At 35.3% G+C, this 18,573-nt stretch overlaps 1 protein-coding gene across 1 annotated transcript; it reads left to right on the forward strand.

Annotated features, from left to right (window-relative positions):
• The first annotated feature begins 11,768 nt into the window (after positions 1 to 11,768).
• LOC131144559 (tyrosine decarboxylase-like) lies at positions 11,769 to 13,431 on the forward strand. Its single transcript, XM_058093262.1, has one exon. It carries the CDS (start codon positions 11,769 to 11,771, stop codon positions 13,398 to 13,400), a length of 1,632 nt encoding a protein of 543 aa, XP_057949245.1. The 3' UTR covers positions 13,401 to 13,431.
• Positions 13,432 to 18,573: the final 5,142 nt, after the last annotated feature.

Consider the following 18,573-nt stretch of genomic DNA (forward strand, 5'->3'; position numbering starts at 1 on the left):
TCAGTCATGAAAATGATAAAAAGGAAGAAATAATAATACAACTTCGATGTTTTGAATCAAATTATAAACTAAATATTTTCTTTGACTTACATGTTTGTCCTACGCATCGTCGCACCCACCACTCCCTCGATCGCCTTTTGTGTGTTTTCTGATAAAGATCCAAAAGCGACTCCTCTGCGCCAGTCTCAGGATCACGCTACATTATCATATAAAACATCATTAATATTAATTCAGGTAATAGTCAGATAGTCTAATATATAGCAATTACCCTTCGATGATTTACAAATAACTTCAACCCACCGCAATGTGTGATAGGGAGTTTGCTGCGGTTCGCAACATTTTTTCACATATAGCCTATAAAAAATATGTAATGACTTCTTATTAGCCACATCAAAGCTTAAAGTAGTTATTATAATACAAACACATCACCTGATAGTGTGGATTGCGGAAATGGCGACACACCATCACCCAATCTTTTTGGGATATCTTATCGTATGCGTGGGTTACTGCTTGATCTCCCATTGCATGAAAATGTTTGAGCATTTTTGCACGATAAGTCTTAAATTTATTGCACAGTTGTACATCCACCACCCTCTTCACATGGTGTGCGTGGAGAATGTCCATATTGAACTCTTCTTGCATAGGTAATACAGTTAGAATGTTAGACAGTGGTTTTACTAATATATAAAGTGCAAAAAAAAAAAAAATTCTTTGGGATTACTTACCAAGATGTGCATGTAAAGAACCATGCACTATGTCTTAGTCACCTGTCGCCAACTGAAGGCGGTTATTAGAGCATACTGTCAGCATATAATGCCGAGCTCCCATGTCCACACTGGGCACCAATCATCACGCGGGGCCATGAAGCCTAGAGGAATATTGATCTGCATGTGCTGCCCCATCCTTTCCAAGTGCTTCTTAAGCGTCGTGTTCTTCACTACACTCAGCTTGACCTGACCGTGGATGTCGATGCTGAAAGAAGAGTTAAATGAAGAACAATATTTTAATCATACACGTGAATAACTGGATAGCAGATGCTCAAGGCATATGATCGGTGATAAGACCAAGTTCACTACTTTAAAACAAATGGATGGGGGATAAGTTACTTTCGGTGACAATGCCAAAGGTAAAATTGTTGGTATCGGAAAAATTGGTAAAGAACCTTTACTCACTATAGATAATGTGTTATTAGTGGAAGGACTAAAACATAATCTTTTAAGTATTAGTCAACTAAGTGATAAAGGGTTCGAAGTAATTTTAATGAAAGAAAAATGTGTTATCCAAAATTCTAAAAATAAAGAAATTTTGTTTGTGGCTCGTAGGATAAATAATGTCTATTGCATAAATCTTGAGAATTAGAAAATCAAAACATAACTTGTTTAATAGCTATGAATGAAGTAAGCTGGTTATGGCATAGGAAACTAGGTTATGCTAGTATGGACCTACTATCCAAATTATCCAAGAAAAATCTTGTACAAGGACTACCAAATACTAAGTATATAAAAGACAAGATGTGTGATGCATGTCAAAAGGGAAAACAAGTAAAAACCAGTTTTAAAAAGAAAAAATACATATCCACCAAAAGACCTCTAAAACTCTTGCATCTAGACTTGTTTGGTCCAACTAGAACCTTAAACTTAGGTGGAAAACAATATGCTTTTGTTATTGTAGATGATTATTCAAGATTCACTTGGGTAATCTTTTTAGCGAACAAAGATGAAGCTTGTAACCAATTAATAACCTAATGTAAGAAATTACAAAATGAGAAATGTTACAATGTAAAAAGTTTTAGAAGTGACTAAGGAAAAGAGTTTAAAAATAAGGAAGTTGATAAATTTTGTAATGAACATGGAATAACTCATAATTTTTCAGCACCTAAACTCCACCACAAAATGGAGTTGTTGAAAGGAAAAATAGAACTTTACAAGAAATAGCAAGAACAATGCCAAATGAAAATAATTGGGCTAAATATTTTTGGGGCAGAGGTTGTAAATACTGCATGTTATATTGTAAATAGGGTATCAATAAGATCAAAAATAGATAAAACACCATATGAACTTTGGAAAGATAGAAAACCTAATATTTTCTACTTTCATGTATTTGGTTGTAAATGCTTTATATTAAATACTAAAGATGATCTAGGAAAGTTTGATGCAAAGTCAGATGAAGGTATCTTCTTAGGTTATTCTACAATTAGTAAAGCTTATAGGATTTATAATAAGAGAACTTCTACGATCATGGAATCAATTCATATAACTTTTGATGAAACAAATAGTTATGACATCAAAGATATGAATGATGAAAAAGAAGTTATGTCTCAAAAAGAAAAATACCTTGAAATAAAAGAGGAAAAGGATAATGATGCTTTAAATGAAAACTTTACAGAAAATATGAATCTTCCTAAAGAGTGGAAATACAACAAAAATCATCCAAAAGAACAAATACTTGGTGGAACATCAAAAGGGATAACAACTAGAGCTTCACTAAAAAATATTTGTAATCATTATGCCTTTTTATCTCAAGATGAACCAAAAAATATTGAAGATGCTTTAAATGATGATTCATGGATTATAGCTATGCAAGAGGAATTAAATCAATTATAGGAACTAAATGGGTGTTTAAGAATAAGAAGGATGAAAATGGAGTTGTTGTAAGAAATAAAGCTAGGCTAGTGGCACAAGGGTATAATCAAGAAGAAAGAATTGATTATGATGAAACTTTTGCACCCATGGCAAGAATGAAGGCTATTAGGATGCTTTTAGCCTATGCTGCCCATAAGGATTTTAAGTTATATCAAATGGATGTAAAGAGTGCGTTTTTAAATGGATATATAAATGAAGAAGTGTATGTTAAACAACCTCCAGGTTTTGAAAATTCTAAAAATCCAAACCATGTATTCAAATTGACAAAAACTCTTTATGGTTTGAAACAAGCTCCAAGAGCTTGGTATGAGAGGTTAAGTAAATTTTTACTTAAAAATGAATTTACAAGAGAAAAAGTTGATAGTACCTTATTCATTAAATCCAAAAACAAAGATATGCTAATAGTTCAAATATATGTGGATGATATTACATTTGGAGCAACAAATGAAGATCCATGTAAAGAATTTGCCACATGTATGCAAAAAGAATTTGAGATGAGTATGATGGGGGAGTTAAATTATTTTCTAGGACTACGAATAAAGCAAGCTAAAAATGGAACTTTCATAAATCAAACTAAGTACATCAAGGATATGCTCAAAAAGTTTGACATGGAACAAAGTAAACCTATAGGAACTCCTATGAGTACAATTACAAGTCTTGATAGAGATGAAAAAGGAAAACAAGTAGGCATCACACACTATAGAGGAATTATTGGTAGCTTACTATATTTAACTGCTAGTAGGCCGGATATTATGTTTAGTGTGTGTATGTGTGCAAGATTTCAATCAGCTCCCAAGGAATCACACTTAATAGCCGTCAAGAGAATTCTTAGGTACTTGGTAGGATCACTTGATTTAGGGTTATGGTATCTAAAGGACACGGATTTTAATATGATAAGTTATTCAGATGCTGATTATGCCGGTTGTAAGATTGATAGAAAAAGTACAAGTGGCACTTGTCACTTTCTAGGACAATCATTGGTGTCATGGTTTTCAAAGAAACAAAATTCTATAGCTTTATCAACCGCCGAAACTGAATATGTGGCAGCAGGAAGTTGTTGTGCACAAATCCTATATATGAAACAACAATTAAAGGATTTTAATTTAGAATATAAAACAATTCCGATAAAGTGTGATAATACAAGTGCCATAAATATATCTAAAAATCCAATTTCACACTCAAGAACTAAGCATATACACATAAGACATCATTTTTTGAGAGATCATGTTCAAAAGGAGGATATAATTCTTGAATTTATAAATACAAGTGATCAATGGGCTGATATTTTTACAAAACCTCTAAGTGAAGAAAGATTTATACATATTAGGAGGGAACTTGGGTTAATCCACAGCAAAGAAGTATATTAGAAGTCAAATTTCAGAATTTATATGCACTTCAGATGTCTGATGTTCACATCTCAGACGTCTGAACACTGTAGCAGAAGAGTTCAGATGATTGAAACTAGTATTTCAGACGTTTGAATTCATACTGAATTTTAAAACTTCCAGGTTTTTAAAACTTCAGACGTCTGTACTTATCTTTAGACATCTGAAGTCGCGGGATTTATATATTTTTAGCGCACTAAACCCTAACTTCAGACTTCTGAAGTTCCTTGCTTCATTCATCCGAACTTCAAACTCTTCATCTTCCCTCACTTTCCCTTCACTCTGAAATTTCTATCCTACTCAGATTCATCACACGAAACTTAGGGTTACTAAAACTTTGTGTCTTCATGCCTCGAATCAAGCAGACTGTGAACAAAGGTCCTTCATTAGGGAGGGAAACCCAAAATATTGATAAATGGTTAGTTGCTTCTCGAGCTTGACTCCGTTATCAAAATTCTTTGAGCTCTGTAGAACCAATCTTAGGTAAAGTCTTGGATGTATCATTCTTTGTCACTGAATTTCCAGATATCCTTACATTGTTTCGTGATATTGGATGGTTTGATTTTATCACTCAACAACCCAAGGGTTGCTTTCCTCATTTAGTGAAAATTTTCAATGCAAATATGCAATATGAAGATGGGATTTTCTCTTCAGAAGTTAAAGGAAAGAAAATACTACTGAATTCTGAAATATTATCTCCCATTCTCAAAATTACTCCAGGAGAGTTTAATTGTCCTATGTTTGCTCAATATTGGATCCTTGAACAAGGTTTTACTCCTGAAGCTTTTCTTCCATTAATCATGACAAATGAACCTGTCTATTTTGCACATCCTCCATTGTACAAGCAACTGAATTTAAAAGGCTAGATTCTCCATAAACTAGTTTCAACCAATATCATACCAAAACAAGGCTCTTTTGATCATCTTTCTTATATCGAATGCTTTGTTCTTTTGTGTTTGCTTAAAGGCAAGAAACTAGACTTGGCTAGTTTAATTGTTAGGTGGATGTGGACCAAGCAAGAATCAAATCGAGTTATTCTTCCTTATGGAGGAATTCTCACTCTTCTCTTTACTCACCTTAACATTACCAATATTTCTGAGTTTTTCTTAAAAAGAACCCGATATGATCTTTTTAATGAAACTTCTCTCAAGCAAATGGGATATGATAAGGGACGTTCCGGATGGTATTTAAAAGCTGCAAGGACTACACATGCACCACCTGCATCTGTAGCAGCTTCAGCCTCAGCCTCAGCCTCAGCCTCAGCCTCTGCTCCAGTGTCAACAACTGCTCAATCTTCTTCCACACAAGAACATGGCTCATCTCTAGAAGCACCTTCTTGGTTCTTATCTTTTCAACAAGATTTCTCTAGTTTCTCTTCTGAAGTATGCACTGGTCTTTAGAATATCAAAGAAAAGGTCACATCACTTGACAAACGGGTCACTCATATAGAAAAATATCATGCCAAAACCTCTAAGAGCAGTGATCCCATGGACATTAGCTCTGCTCCTCAGAGTGGAGATGATGGTGATGATGATGATGATGATGATGATGCTTCTACAGAAAAAGAAGGAAATTTTGAAGATGAAGGTGATGAAGAAAATACTGAAGAAGAAGGGACTTAAGAAGAAGGAGGAGAAGAAGAAGAGAAAGGAGATGGTTCTGAAGAAGAAGACTAGGGAAGCTAGATGTTGTTTAGTTTAGGTTCCTATGTAAATTTTTGTTTACAAGAATCACACGTTATGTATCTCAAATTATCTGTACTCTTGCTAAAATGTAACTTTTTGTTGTATGGATTATATATATATATTTGGAGAATGGCTTTTGATGGTTCTTTATCATTGTCTTACTCTTTTTGATTGATATATATATATATATATATATATATATATATATATATATATATTTGAAGAATGACTTTTGATGGTTCTTTATCATTGTCTTACTCTTTTTGATTGATGACAAAGGGGGAGAAAGAGTACTTGTGCTTAGTAAAGATAAAGTAAAAGAACATGTGAACTTGAAAAAGGGGGAACAAGAGCATTTAGTAAAGATAAAGTAAAAGAACATGTGAACTTGAAAGTAAAATGATACTTTCAGGCTAAATAGATAAATACTATATATGAATGAACTGCAACATATATGTGATTTTGATCTTGATGATCCATGTGTGAACTTGATTTTGAATATATGTGAATTCACATAAGAACTTTGTTCTTGGTTATATAGGAATTACATGGATATATGAACTATATGAACTTAAAATTTTCTATGGCTTATAGCAAGGGGGAGTTTTTTTTTTTATATATATATGGCTTGCTTGTTAATGGTCATAGTAAAGGGGAGTAATTCATTTTACATAAATCTTTTATCTTTACTCCTTGTTTGTCATCATCAAAAAGGGGGAGATTATTGACCTAACAAGGTCTTTCAATTGGTTTTGGTGATAACAAACAAAGGATGATTTAACTTGAAAAGGTTGAGTTTTGGTGTTTCAGGAAATATGGATCAAGTGTGGTTCAAAGCAAACTTCAAATATAGCTCAAGTATGGTGTAAGAGAAGATCAAGTATAAGTCAAGTATGAAGACAATTTTTCAATGAACCAAAGAGAGTTTAACATATTTGAAGCTCAAGCAAATTATTCAAAGAATCTCAAGAGCAATGAGAACTCAAGCATGATGGCTTAGGAAACATATTTGTAAGTATTTCAAAAGCCAAAATATCATTTGAAATATGTTTTGAAACTTTTTCAAGAGTTTATAAAGATTTAAAGACCTATTTAAGAGTATTGAATTAAGTTTTATAAAGATAATAAGAGAGCAAATTAGTTTTAAAAGAAAGATATTTATAAAATAGGATTTTTAAAGGCTCAGATGACTGAACTTTTCAGTTCAGATGACTGAAGTAGAGACTTCAGATGACTGAACTTTAAGTTCAAACATCTAAAGAATTACTTTAGACATCTGAAGATTAAGTGCAGACGTCTAAAGAATTAATGGAACAAGACAAAAAGTCGCAGTAGCAATTCAGATGTCTGAACTTGCGATTTCAGACATCTGAACCCAGACTTCAGACATTTGACCCTGTATTTAGTTTTGTTTTGAAGGGGATTCAGGAACTTCAGACGTCTGACCTCAAATCCTCAGATATCTGAACACTGTTCAACGGGTAAAAATTTAAAACTCTTATTTTTAAATTATAGCTGTTTGAACCCCAAATTTTCTAACAACTTGGGAAACCCTTTAAGGAAACTCTTGTAACAAGAAAACCTACTTGGAAGCCTATAAATACATGGTTCTTGTGAATCAAAAAATTATCCCAAGCATTGAAATTCTCTCAAAGCTCTCTTGCTCTCAAAATCTCTTTTGATCAATCTCTTACAAAGCTGAAAGTATTGTTGTTCTGATATTTTTTCATCAAATCCTAAAGAATTATTGATTTCTCATCTGGAGAAAATGATTTGGTGAATTCTTTGAAAAGCTTCAAAAGTTTATTTCATTCTTGATATTTTATCTTTTGAAGTACATAGTTTTGATTTGTACTAATCTGCTCTTTGTGTGAGCTTCTCTTGTACACCAGATTTTGATATTTCTCTTGTAGATTTTGGACAATTTCAGGCTGTTGGAACATTGACCAAACAAGGGCATATTGTTTGGAGAAGGTAGGCTCTAGCCTTGATCAAAGGAGTGGTTGTAAACAGGCGTTGTTCGACCCAGTAACGGAACTGTTATAGTGGAACCCTTTGGTGTTTTGCCAAGGGCGAGGATGTAGGTTGTGTTGAAGTCGAACCTCGTAAAAAATCTTGTGTCTTTCTCTCTATTTTACATAGTATACTTGTTGTGTTGCGTGATTTAAAAGTGCAGGTCACAGGTTCCAAAGAGAAAGAAACAAAGACTCTTCGTATTTAGAAAGTACATTTCGATTAACCGTTTGCGGAAACCCAAAAAGGAGTACGTTGGTTAATCTGTGGAAAACTTGATCAAGAGAAGTGCATACTAAAAGTTTATTCAAATAAGGTGATAAACATTCACAGGGAAATCAACAAAAGCAAACTTATTCTTGATTGAGTGATTGAATTATTTTGGCTTTATTGATTGTCTTGTTCATTTAAATTACAAGTATTCTAAAGTGTGATTATTAGTTATTTGTTGTGCTTTCTTTAGTATCTTAAGAAAAAGATTAAAAATTATCAAAAAAAAAAAAATTCCAATTCACCCCCCCTCCTGGGAAGCTATTCCTAATTTCTTCATTGTCGAAAAAATATCCTGAACACATAGTACAAATGAACTGCTTCAATTCAGGAGTCAATGCAGTGTAGAAATAGTTGACTAGAAGCCATGATTCAAATCCATGGTGGGGACACATGTTAACAAGATCTCTAAATCTCTCATAGCTTTCATGAAATGTCTCATCAATTCCTGCAAAAATTGAGTTCTTTATAAGGAAAAAAATTAATGCAGAAATTCGTTTTACATATCAGCCCAACTAGAGATAGAATTAGGCCTAAGAGAATTAAACCATGTCTCAGCCTTGTCTTTTAAAGAAAAAAAAATAGGCCCAATCTAATTTCTCGATCAGTAGCAGCTCCCTCTATGAATGTAACACATACAAGCTCAAAATCAGTTAAATGTTGATACGAATTTTCACTCCACACCATAAAATTGAGGTATCACAGATATAATTTCGGGTTTAATGTTAAAGTTTTGTGCATTCTCAGGTAATATGATGCAAGATGGTTGTGTGGTTCGTGTGGGCTGCAAAAATTCCATAAGCGTGCGTGGTGCAGGTGTAGTCATTTTTTTTTCTTTTCAAAACTTAATTTTTTTTATTTTTCTTTTTCATGAGAAAAATTAAAATGACGGAAAAAATACTAGTTTGAAACTAAAACTGACATTCCCTCACAACGTTACCAAAAACTTGACTCACTCGAAAAATGAACATCTCTAAAGCTATCCCAAGTATAGAATTCTGTCGTGTAATATTTAGTCCAAAGGCCAGATCGTCTCCTCAGGGAATGCAGTTTAATTCCAAGCTTAGTGTAAATCCAAAAGAAAATAAGAAAAGTAAAAGTTTACTGAACACAGTTCAGATTCAATTTCTGAGATATTTAAAAGTTTGTGATTAAATTAAAATGAAACAAAACATAAACTATATCACTCAACTGAATACGAAAAAAACAATCTTAGTTAAACCATTCAAACAGGAAATAGATCCTATGTTAAAAATTTCAAACAAAAGCCTAAAGATAAAAACTTTATTAATTAACCTAAGCATTCAACCATAAAAATAAAAACTCAATTAAATGCCTACTTAAAAACTAGACTTAACTTAGTCAATAATGTAAACAAAAAAAAATTTAGATCTAATCCGACAATGGTTTCATCGAAAACAAACTTTACTCTTCAACAACTTAAATAATAAATTAAACCACAATAATAACTAGGATCTCAACTAAACCAAACTCAAGATAAAAATAAAAAAACTCAATAATATATTTAAATTCTAAATGAAAATTTTAACAAAGACAAACCGAACTAAATAATGAAAAATAACCCAACCAAAATTAACTCTAATAATAACCCAACAATAATTTAAAGTTCATAATTTCAATTAAAATTCAACTAAAAATTAACAATGATCAACCAACTATTTAAATGCAAGAAAGAAAGAAAAAAAAAACTCAAATAATAAAGTCTAATAATTTGGAATTAATGATATTAAAAAAAATTAAAACTTTTGAACTAACTTAAAGAAAGAGAAGAGAGATGAGAGAGGGAGGGAGAGAGAGAGAAGAGGAGACAAGCCATGAAGAGCCTCCTGCTGCAGCTAAAGTTGCTGCCCCCAAAAAGAAAAGCAAAAGAAAAAACTAGCTAAACCTACCAACTAATATTTTATGTATATATATCCCATTGCTATGTTGATTTTTCGACCCCACAAAGAAAAATCTACAAACTAATATGCCAGGAAACCTCTTCAAGCCCCCAGCGCCTCTTCACGCCCACTTGCATGGCTGGGTCACATCATGACTCAACGCACTTTATTTATTTTATTTATTTTCTTTTATTGCTTCTTCTTTTTTTTCCTTTTTGTTTCTCAGTGCACAAACACGATTTCGATCATACTGAAGTCTGTATCTCTCAAAACTCAAAATACAAAAGTTGTACATTTCTTTCTCAACTTTCCCCAAAATTTTGAATCGTCTCGATCGAAACTCGAACGAGAATGTTACTTCCACAATACAAATTAGTGTCAATTTTTGCTTCCAATAAACGTCCTGCGATAAAAAATACCAAAAATTCATAAATTACTCAATAAAATTCAAATATTATAAATAGGACACAATGCCACAATTTTGAGAGTAATTAGGTATTTAAGTAAAAATATAAGCCTCAATGCATGAATTAAAATAACTAATTACGCAATTTAAGTGCATAATCACCTTGAAAAAAAGACATATTTCAGAGCAAAACTAAACACTTTCGACCAAGATGAGGATGACAAGACTAAGCCTAACCTAGAGAAGCATGGACATGGTGAAGAGGACTCTGAAAAAGGAAACTTGTTAGGAGTAGAAATGTTTAACTCCCTTTTCTAGATATGACGTCATTGTAACGAGGGGAGAACTTGATGTCTACAATGGGCTCCTTCTAAATGTTGCTCATCGACCACTCGTTTACTAGAAGGGAAGAAAGAAACTAGCCCTTCCAATCATTGATAAATGACTAAAACTCGAACATAAATTTCATCCCTAGTTGTGCATAAAAACACCACCACCCCAATAATTTGGAGTGGCATTTGAAGAGGAAAAAAACAAAATGAGAAAAACTTCGTAGTGGGGTCAAACCTACACTTGCTATGAGAGACATTTCATGGTGGGTCATTGTTTTGGCTTAGATGATCTATGTGGTTTTTGGGTTTTCCTAAATGTATGGAATGATGTTTCTTTTCTAGCGTTCAAATCTTTGGTTGGTTTTGTGAAGCTTTTGATTAGGTAGTTCTTCGCCAAGGACATTTCAAAACCCTTGGAATGTTGAATACAGGATTTGTAGCAACTTGCCACTAGTACTAATTTTGGCCACCTAGTACAATGCAACTTTACTATAGAAGCAAGGGGATGTCTGCACATTAACCTTTTCCCACATTAATTAAAAGTTAAGTTGGTGCTCCTCCCTTTCTTAATAAAATCCTCATCCTTCCCATTTTATGCCCAACTATACCACATTGTTAAATTAAATAGAATAGATTAAAAATCACAAATGGAAAATTTTTTCTAGTTTTCACACACCCTTTGTATGAATCATAAATAAAAATAGAATGTTTAGCAGTAAAATAATCCCCCAAATCGCGTAAATAAATAAATAAATGTGTTAATCAAAAAGAGAGAAACATAAAGTCAATAAAGGTCAGTTCTTTTGGAGGTCTTCTTTGGTAACCTTTTCACCATGCTTCATTGGCCAGCTAAACTCAGCCTCCACACAAACTAAACCTACTACTTGATTGGAGAATGCTCCCAAGATACGCAATTAGGAAATGTAATTATTTTCCAACCCAAAGGCTCTCGTGTCCCCTTTTTTCTCCACAAAGAGGGATATAGTCATCCACAAAACAATTACTATTTATAGCCTTCTTCGTTCCCTCACAAGAAGGTGCCAACATCTCCCTTCTGCAAACCGCATCGGGTTTGAAATCAACCTCACATCCCTAACCCCAACTCATCACCTTTCTCTTTCTTTATACTGTAAAATGAACAGCCCAAAAACCAACCATAATGTACTGGAAAACAATCACTCCTCCATATTAAACCCTCTAGACTCCCAAGAATTCAGGAGGCAAGGTCACCTGATCATAGACTTCCTCGCTGATTACTATCAAAGCATTGAGCAATACCCAGTTCAAAGCCAAGTCCGACCGGGCTATCTCCAACCTCGCTTGCCGGAATCCGCCCCCCAGGATCCCGAACCCGTGGAAGCAATCCTCCAAGACGTGAAGGATCACATTATTCCAGGTTTAACCCACTGGCAAAGCCCTAACTTCTTCGCTTACTTTCCTTCTAGCGGTAGCACCGCCGGGTTTCTCGGCGAAATGCTCAGCACCGGGTTTAACATCGTCGGTTTCAACTGGGCGTCATCGCCCGCGGTGACCGAGCTCGAGATGAAAGTCATGGACTGGCTTGGCAAGCTGCTCAAGCTCCCGGAATCATTTCTGTTCTCGGGCAACGGAGGCGGAGTGTTACAAGGTACCACCTGCGAAGCCATCTTATGTACCATTGTCGCCGCCAGAGATCAAATGCTAAGCCGAGTTGGAAGACAGAACCTGGAGAAGCTGGTCGTATACGGGTCGGATCAGACCCATTGCGGAGTCCAAAAAGCGGCTCGGATCGCAGGACTCAACCCTAAAAATATTCGGTCCATTAGGACCACGAAGGCAACCGCGTTCGGGCTCTCCCCGGACTCCCTCAGACACGCAATCCTTTCCGACTTAGACGCCGGGTTCATCCCGCTGTTTCTCTGCGCCACCGTCGGAACTACCGCCTCGACTGCCGTGGACCCAGTGGGGCCGCTGTGTGCCATTGCGAAAGACTACAACGTATGGGTTCACGTAGATGCCGCGTACGCTGGGAGCGCCTGCATATGCCCGGAGTTCCGGCATTTCCTCGACGGCGTCGAAGGAGCAAACTCCTTCAGTCTCAACGCCCATAAATGGCTGTTAACGAACCTGGATTGTTGCTGCCTATGGGTGAAGGATCCAACTGCCCTCATCAAAGTCTTGTCCACAAATCCAGAGTATTTGAAGAACAAAGCAAGCGAGTCCAAACAAGTTGTAGACTACAAAGACTGGCAGATAGCACTGAGCAGGAGGTTTCGAGCGATGAAGCTATGGCTGGTGCTTCGGAGCTGCGGCGTCGGGAATCTCAGGAACTTTCTGAGGAAGCATGTGAGAATGGCGAAGCGTTTTGAGCGGCTGGTGGGGATGGACCAGCGGTTCGAGGTTGTGGTCCCTACCAACTTCGCTACGGTGTGTTTTAGGCTTTTGCCGCTGTCGTGCGGTGCTGAGAACTGCGCCGCCGTAAATGGTGGCCGGAAGAATATTGTTGACGATGGTGAGGAGGAGGAAGAAGGGAGGGAGTTGAACAGGAGGTTATTGGAAGCAATGAACGGGTCGGGGCGCGTGTACATGACGCATGCGGTAGTTGGGGGCAAGTACGTGATTAGGTTTGCCATTGGGGCAACGCTTACGGAGGATCGGCACCTGACCATGGCGTGGAAGGTGGTGCAGCAGCATGCACATTGCATTCTGAGTAGCTTTCCGTACAGGGAAGGTGCCAGCGCCGGTGGAAAACTGGAAAGTGGGGTGAAATGCAGCAAGGTGAACTAATTCGTTAGCTGGGATATCCTAATATTGTGGATCCCCGTGTAGTCATTGAAATATTAATATAATAATTTTATTTTATTCAAAATTTAGAAAATGTTAGAAAAAGGAAAGAAAAATTAAGGAATTGTTATGAAATATTGGTGGATGTCCCCATGTCAAATTATGAACCCCATGTATTTGCACTAATTAATGTCTCATCTGAACCTACTCCACATGTTTGTACTAATAAAGTATAGGTCACTCCATTTTCCACCCCTTAGACCCCCATCCCCAATAAATGGTTAGCTATCCATATTATCTTATAAAAGGGCACCCTTCCATTTTCATTTGGGACATATTTGATCTTTCCATGTAAGCAGACATATAGTGAGCACAAGAGAAGATGAGAGATAAAGTGAAGAAAGGATAAAGAGAAAATAGAGATATCTTGTACAAGACCGATTTCATATTTTATTATAATTGCTCCCATGAAAGTGAAGTTTTGATCCCATCTGCCCGTGGAGTAGGCGTAGCCGATCCACGTAAAATTTCTGTCTCGTCTCTATTTATTTTCTACATATTTTATAACACGTTATTAGCACGAAATTCTAGCCAATTAGCATATTTCTTTAATTCTTATTTAATTTATGGGACTCTAGCCGACTAATATATTTCTGTATATTTAGACCGCCTTAATGGCCTGTTTTATTTCTATACCGCCTATTCATACATACATATATCTATATATATATATATATCTATATATATATATATAAACTACCAATCTACAAAAGAGATGGTAAAATAGTTCTCTTGAAAATGCTATATATATTTAAATCTTCCGTATATATATCTCCCGAATAGATAGTCCTCCTAAAGAGGCAATATATTTAAATTTATCGTCTACACATTTAATCTCTCGAAGAGATAGACCTCCTGAAGAGATTATGTATCTAGTCTATAGAAGAGATGATAAATATTTACCTTTTAAAGAGGATATATTTTTTAACCTCTCGAAAAGATGTGAAATTCGACCTTTCGAAGAGGTGAAATATTTATCCTCCAGATGAGGTAGTATATTTAACCTCTGAAAGAGATGGCAAATTATTACCCAATTTAATATTGAAAAACTGAAATCATACTCCTGAAGAGTTCAAATAAAGAAAAATAAAATAATGTTCTTGAAGAAACATATTTAAGTACCCCAAAAGGGTGGAAATAATAATATATTATTATCTTAATTTTATTTCAGTTTTTACATTTTGTTTTCAAAATTTCCTTATTATTGTTAATTTTTTCGGATGATGAACCTAAGTAAAGTTGAATTTGTTCTCCTTGATATTAAAGACAACAATTATTTATATGGATTCTTGATGTTGATATCCATCTAAATATAATGAACTTGGAAAATACTATTTTAGATGGAAATATCGCATCCCTGCAGGATTGCGCAAAAGTCATAATCTTCCTTTGTCATCATTTAGATGGAAAATTAAAGACTGAATACCTCATTGTTAAAGACTCACTTATTCTATGGAAAAATTTAAAGGATAGATTTGGCCAACAGAAAACTCTGATTTTACTAAAAGCTCAATATGAATGGTTGCACCCGAGGTTACAAGATTTTAAAACAGTCGATGAATATGACTCAGCCCTATATAAGATTAACTCGAATCAAAAATTATGTGGTGAAAATATTACTGATGAAGACATGTTAGAAAAAAACTTTTACTACTTTCCATCCCACTAATGTACTCTTGCAGCGGCAATATAGGGAAAGGAAATTTACTAAATTTTTTGAACTTATATCATGTCTTATTGTCGCTGAGCAAAATAACAAGCTTTTGATGAAAAATCACTAAACTTGTCCAACTGGTTTGAACCCATTTCCTAAAGTGAATATGAATAAATCTCATGGTTGAGGATGAGATTGTAGGCATGGTCGTGGCCATGGTCGAAATAATCACTGATATCAATGTGAGACTGTAATCCCCCAGAAGAGAGATAATCCCTAGAAGTGGGATGACCCCTAAAAGTGGGTAAATGATCACACTACAAAAAAAAAAAAAAAAAAAAAACAAAGAAAAAAAAAAAAACCAGTTTTTAATTAGTGGGCAAAGTATTAGTGACGGTTCAAATTTCGTCACTAAAAGTGATGTAACGACCTGATTTTTCTACCATTTTTTTTTCAGTAAATAGCAATAATAATCAATCATTTGTCAAATAACTCTGATACCATGTGTTGCGACGTCCTGGACCCGCCAAACACTGTGCACGGGTGTGGCTGCGAATTGGGAAAAATGGTGTGAATTTTGAAAAGAATTTTTTTGTCGAAAACATGGTGTGATGGAGTCGCCACTAACCTTTTGAAGTGTAGTTAGAACACTTGATTGCTACCCAATTAAGGGTAGAATCGGTCTGCATTATCAGAGTCGGGCTCGGGAGTACGGTTACGCGAGGGGAAGGTATTAGCACCCCCTACATGCCCATTCTTATGAACGATACTAGATTAATCAAAAATCATCCCTTAAACAAAACTTAATGTTGGCTTTGGTACAATTCCAAAAGGGGGTGAATTGGAGATTTAAAAATTTATCCTTAGGTTAACCAGTCTAGCAGCAGTATTATACAACCTAGAGTCTATCTATGCAATCATAAATAAAACATACACGTGCAGTAATATTAAGTGTGAAAAAAATAAATAGCACCCGCAATATGTTATCAAGGTTTGGCCAAAGTGCCTACATCCGTGCCTTGACTCACCAGCACAAGAATTCCGCTATGGCTCACTTAACGGGTGGAGTGGCACTGGTTACAACCAGGTCAATTCATGAGGCTGACCTCAACCTACACATTACTAGGATGGTGCACTCTGCTTTTCTAATCGGGTCTAAGGCAATATAAGACTATTCAACAGGGCTAGTCTCCTTCTTTAAGCCCACGTCTGGAATACAACGAATATAAAATTTACGTTCACAAAAATGCTTCTTACACAAGTTGATATGTACAACTAAGCACAATCACAAATCAATGCACACCAACAGTATAGGAATTGTAAGTTTAGTGGTGTGTATGTGTCCTATCAACACTCAGTAATGTATAATCTCAAATATGTTCAAGAGTGTACAAACAAGCTATTTCTTTGAAATAAGATATAAAAAATCTCAATATTCAGATTAGGGTTTCAAAGATGCTGATAAAAATATTCAAACTAACTCAAAAGATTTTCCTCAGTGAAATAAGCACAAGAGTTGTTTGAAATATAGCTTGAAAAAAATCTTTGCACACAAAAATTATTGCTTTAGGGAATCTTACAATGACAATGCTAAGATCCTTAAGCTAATGAGTTTTCCCAACACAAGATTTATCAAGTTAAATCTATGGGAAACACTCTTGCTTAACTCTCAAAAATTAAACAATCAACAACCACAAAGATGAGAGTTTTAAGCAATTTAAAATAAAGCACTAGCATATTTAGGAACTCTCGCAATGCTTGAATGATCAAGGAAATGAGTGAGTGAGAGTATTTGAAAGTAGTATAGGCAAAATAGGCTTTTTATATTTGAGAGGATTTTTTGTTAATGATCTTGCTAATCTATCACTAATCTTCCCAAATGAGGCCCTATTTATAGAAGTAGGGCAAATTATAACCGTTAAGGACATGGGGGAAATTATTAATATTGTTTTAAAACCATTAAGAAATATTAACCTTGTTTAACCATGCTTAACCGCAGTAAAAATAAAACAACTCGAGAGTTTTCGGGTGGTTGAACCATGGTTCGATCACTCAAACAGAGGCAATGAAAAAAGTAAATTTTTGAAGTTCGATCGCTTGAGCATGAGTTCGGTTTGCTAAACCAAGGTGATTTCCATATTGTCCGAGATTCGGGTGCCTGGTCTGAAGTTCGGTTAACCGAACTCATGTGTTCGGTCGCCTGAGACTATTTTGAATGTAAAGTTTAGGCTGTCGAGTTGGTGGGAAAGGTCAGAGTTATGGTTCGGTCGTGGACGCTACATTCAAAATGGTTTGGTCGCCCGAAACCAAAGTCAACATTTTGACTTATCTAGTGTTTGGTCACCCAAGGTGTTTTGAACACCCGGGGTTCAGTCGCCCAAAACCTCACATTTTTGCCCTTTATGTCCATTTTTCCCTTCAATTAATTTTCCTGATATTATAAGTGATTTTGGGGACATCTTATGTGCTTTTGCTGGGACCTAAGGTATTTCTAGGGTCATTTTGAAATGGTCCCAAAAATCCAGTGTCGATCGATCGAATCCATAAGGTCTTTCTAAGGTATTGAGCTTACAATTACCTACATACATGACATGCAGAAATTATTATAGACCTTTTCCTATAGTTACTATTACAAACCCGAATTAAGTAATAATATAAATTACAACAAAAGAGAACTTCAGGGTCTTTATACTTTGAGTCTTTATGTGTCATCAATTGATCTGCTAGTATATACATGCACACAAACTCGATAACCATCAAATACTTGAGTATTTGTCATTATCAAAGCTGGGTATGACCAATGAGGTCGACACTTAATAAGCCTTTAAGATTACTCCTTTCCAAAAATCAAGAAAATGAAAGTACTATATAGGTTTTCCCTTAGAACCAGGGCATATCGTACTCCTAAGAGTTCATGCATCCCTTTTGAAATCATCGAGATTGCATGTACCTCTAAATCATCACACCTAGTCGGTGTCTTGTGAGCATTAAACACATTCATCTCCAATGTCATATTTTCGAATGTGAGCTTTAGTACTCCACTTCGGAAATTGATCAATGCATTGGAGGTAGCAAGGAATGGCCGCTCAAGAATAATAGGTGCTTGGTAGATGTTGGAGATAGGCTGCTGCACATCCAAGACTACAAAGTCCACTGGGTAATAAAATTTGTCAACTTGTACTATTACATCTTCAATAACGCCTCGTGGAGCTTTTAATGATCTATATGCCAACTGTAGCATCATGGGTATTTTCTTTAGCTCACCTAAATCCAACTTCTCAGATATTGAAAATGGGAGCAAGTTCACACTACTCCCCAAATCAAGTAAGGCTCTCTCGATATGAGATTTACCAATCATAATAGAAATAGTTGGAGCACCAGGATCTCTGAGCTTTTGAGGAGTCTGACTCAATATCAATGCACTAACTTGCTCGGTCAAGAAAGCTTTCTTCTTTACGTTCA

Source organism: Malania oleifera, chromosome 12 (genome assembly GCF_029873635.1).
Source record: "Malania oleifera isolate guangnan ecotype guangnan chromosome 12, ASM2987363v1, whole genome shotgun sequence".
Lineage (NCBI taxonomy): Eukaryota > Viridiplantae > Streptophyta > Magnoliopsida > Santalales > Ximeniaceae > Malania > Malania oleifera.

Excerpts from the sequence above, each read along its gene's own strand:
- LOC131144559 (XM_058093262.1), top strand. The coding sequence starts at position 11,769 with ATGAACAGCCCAAAAACCAACCATAATGTACTGGAAAACAATCACTCC.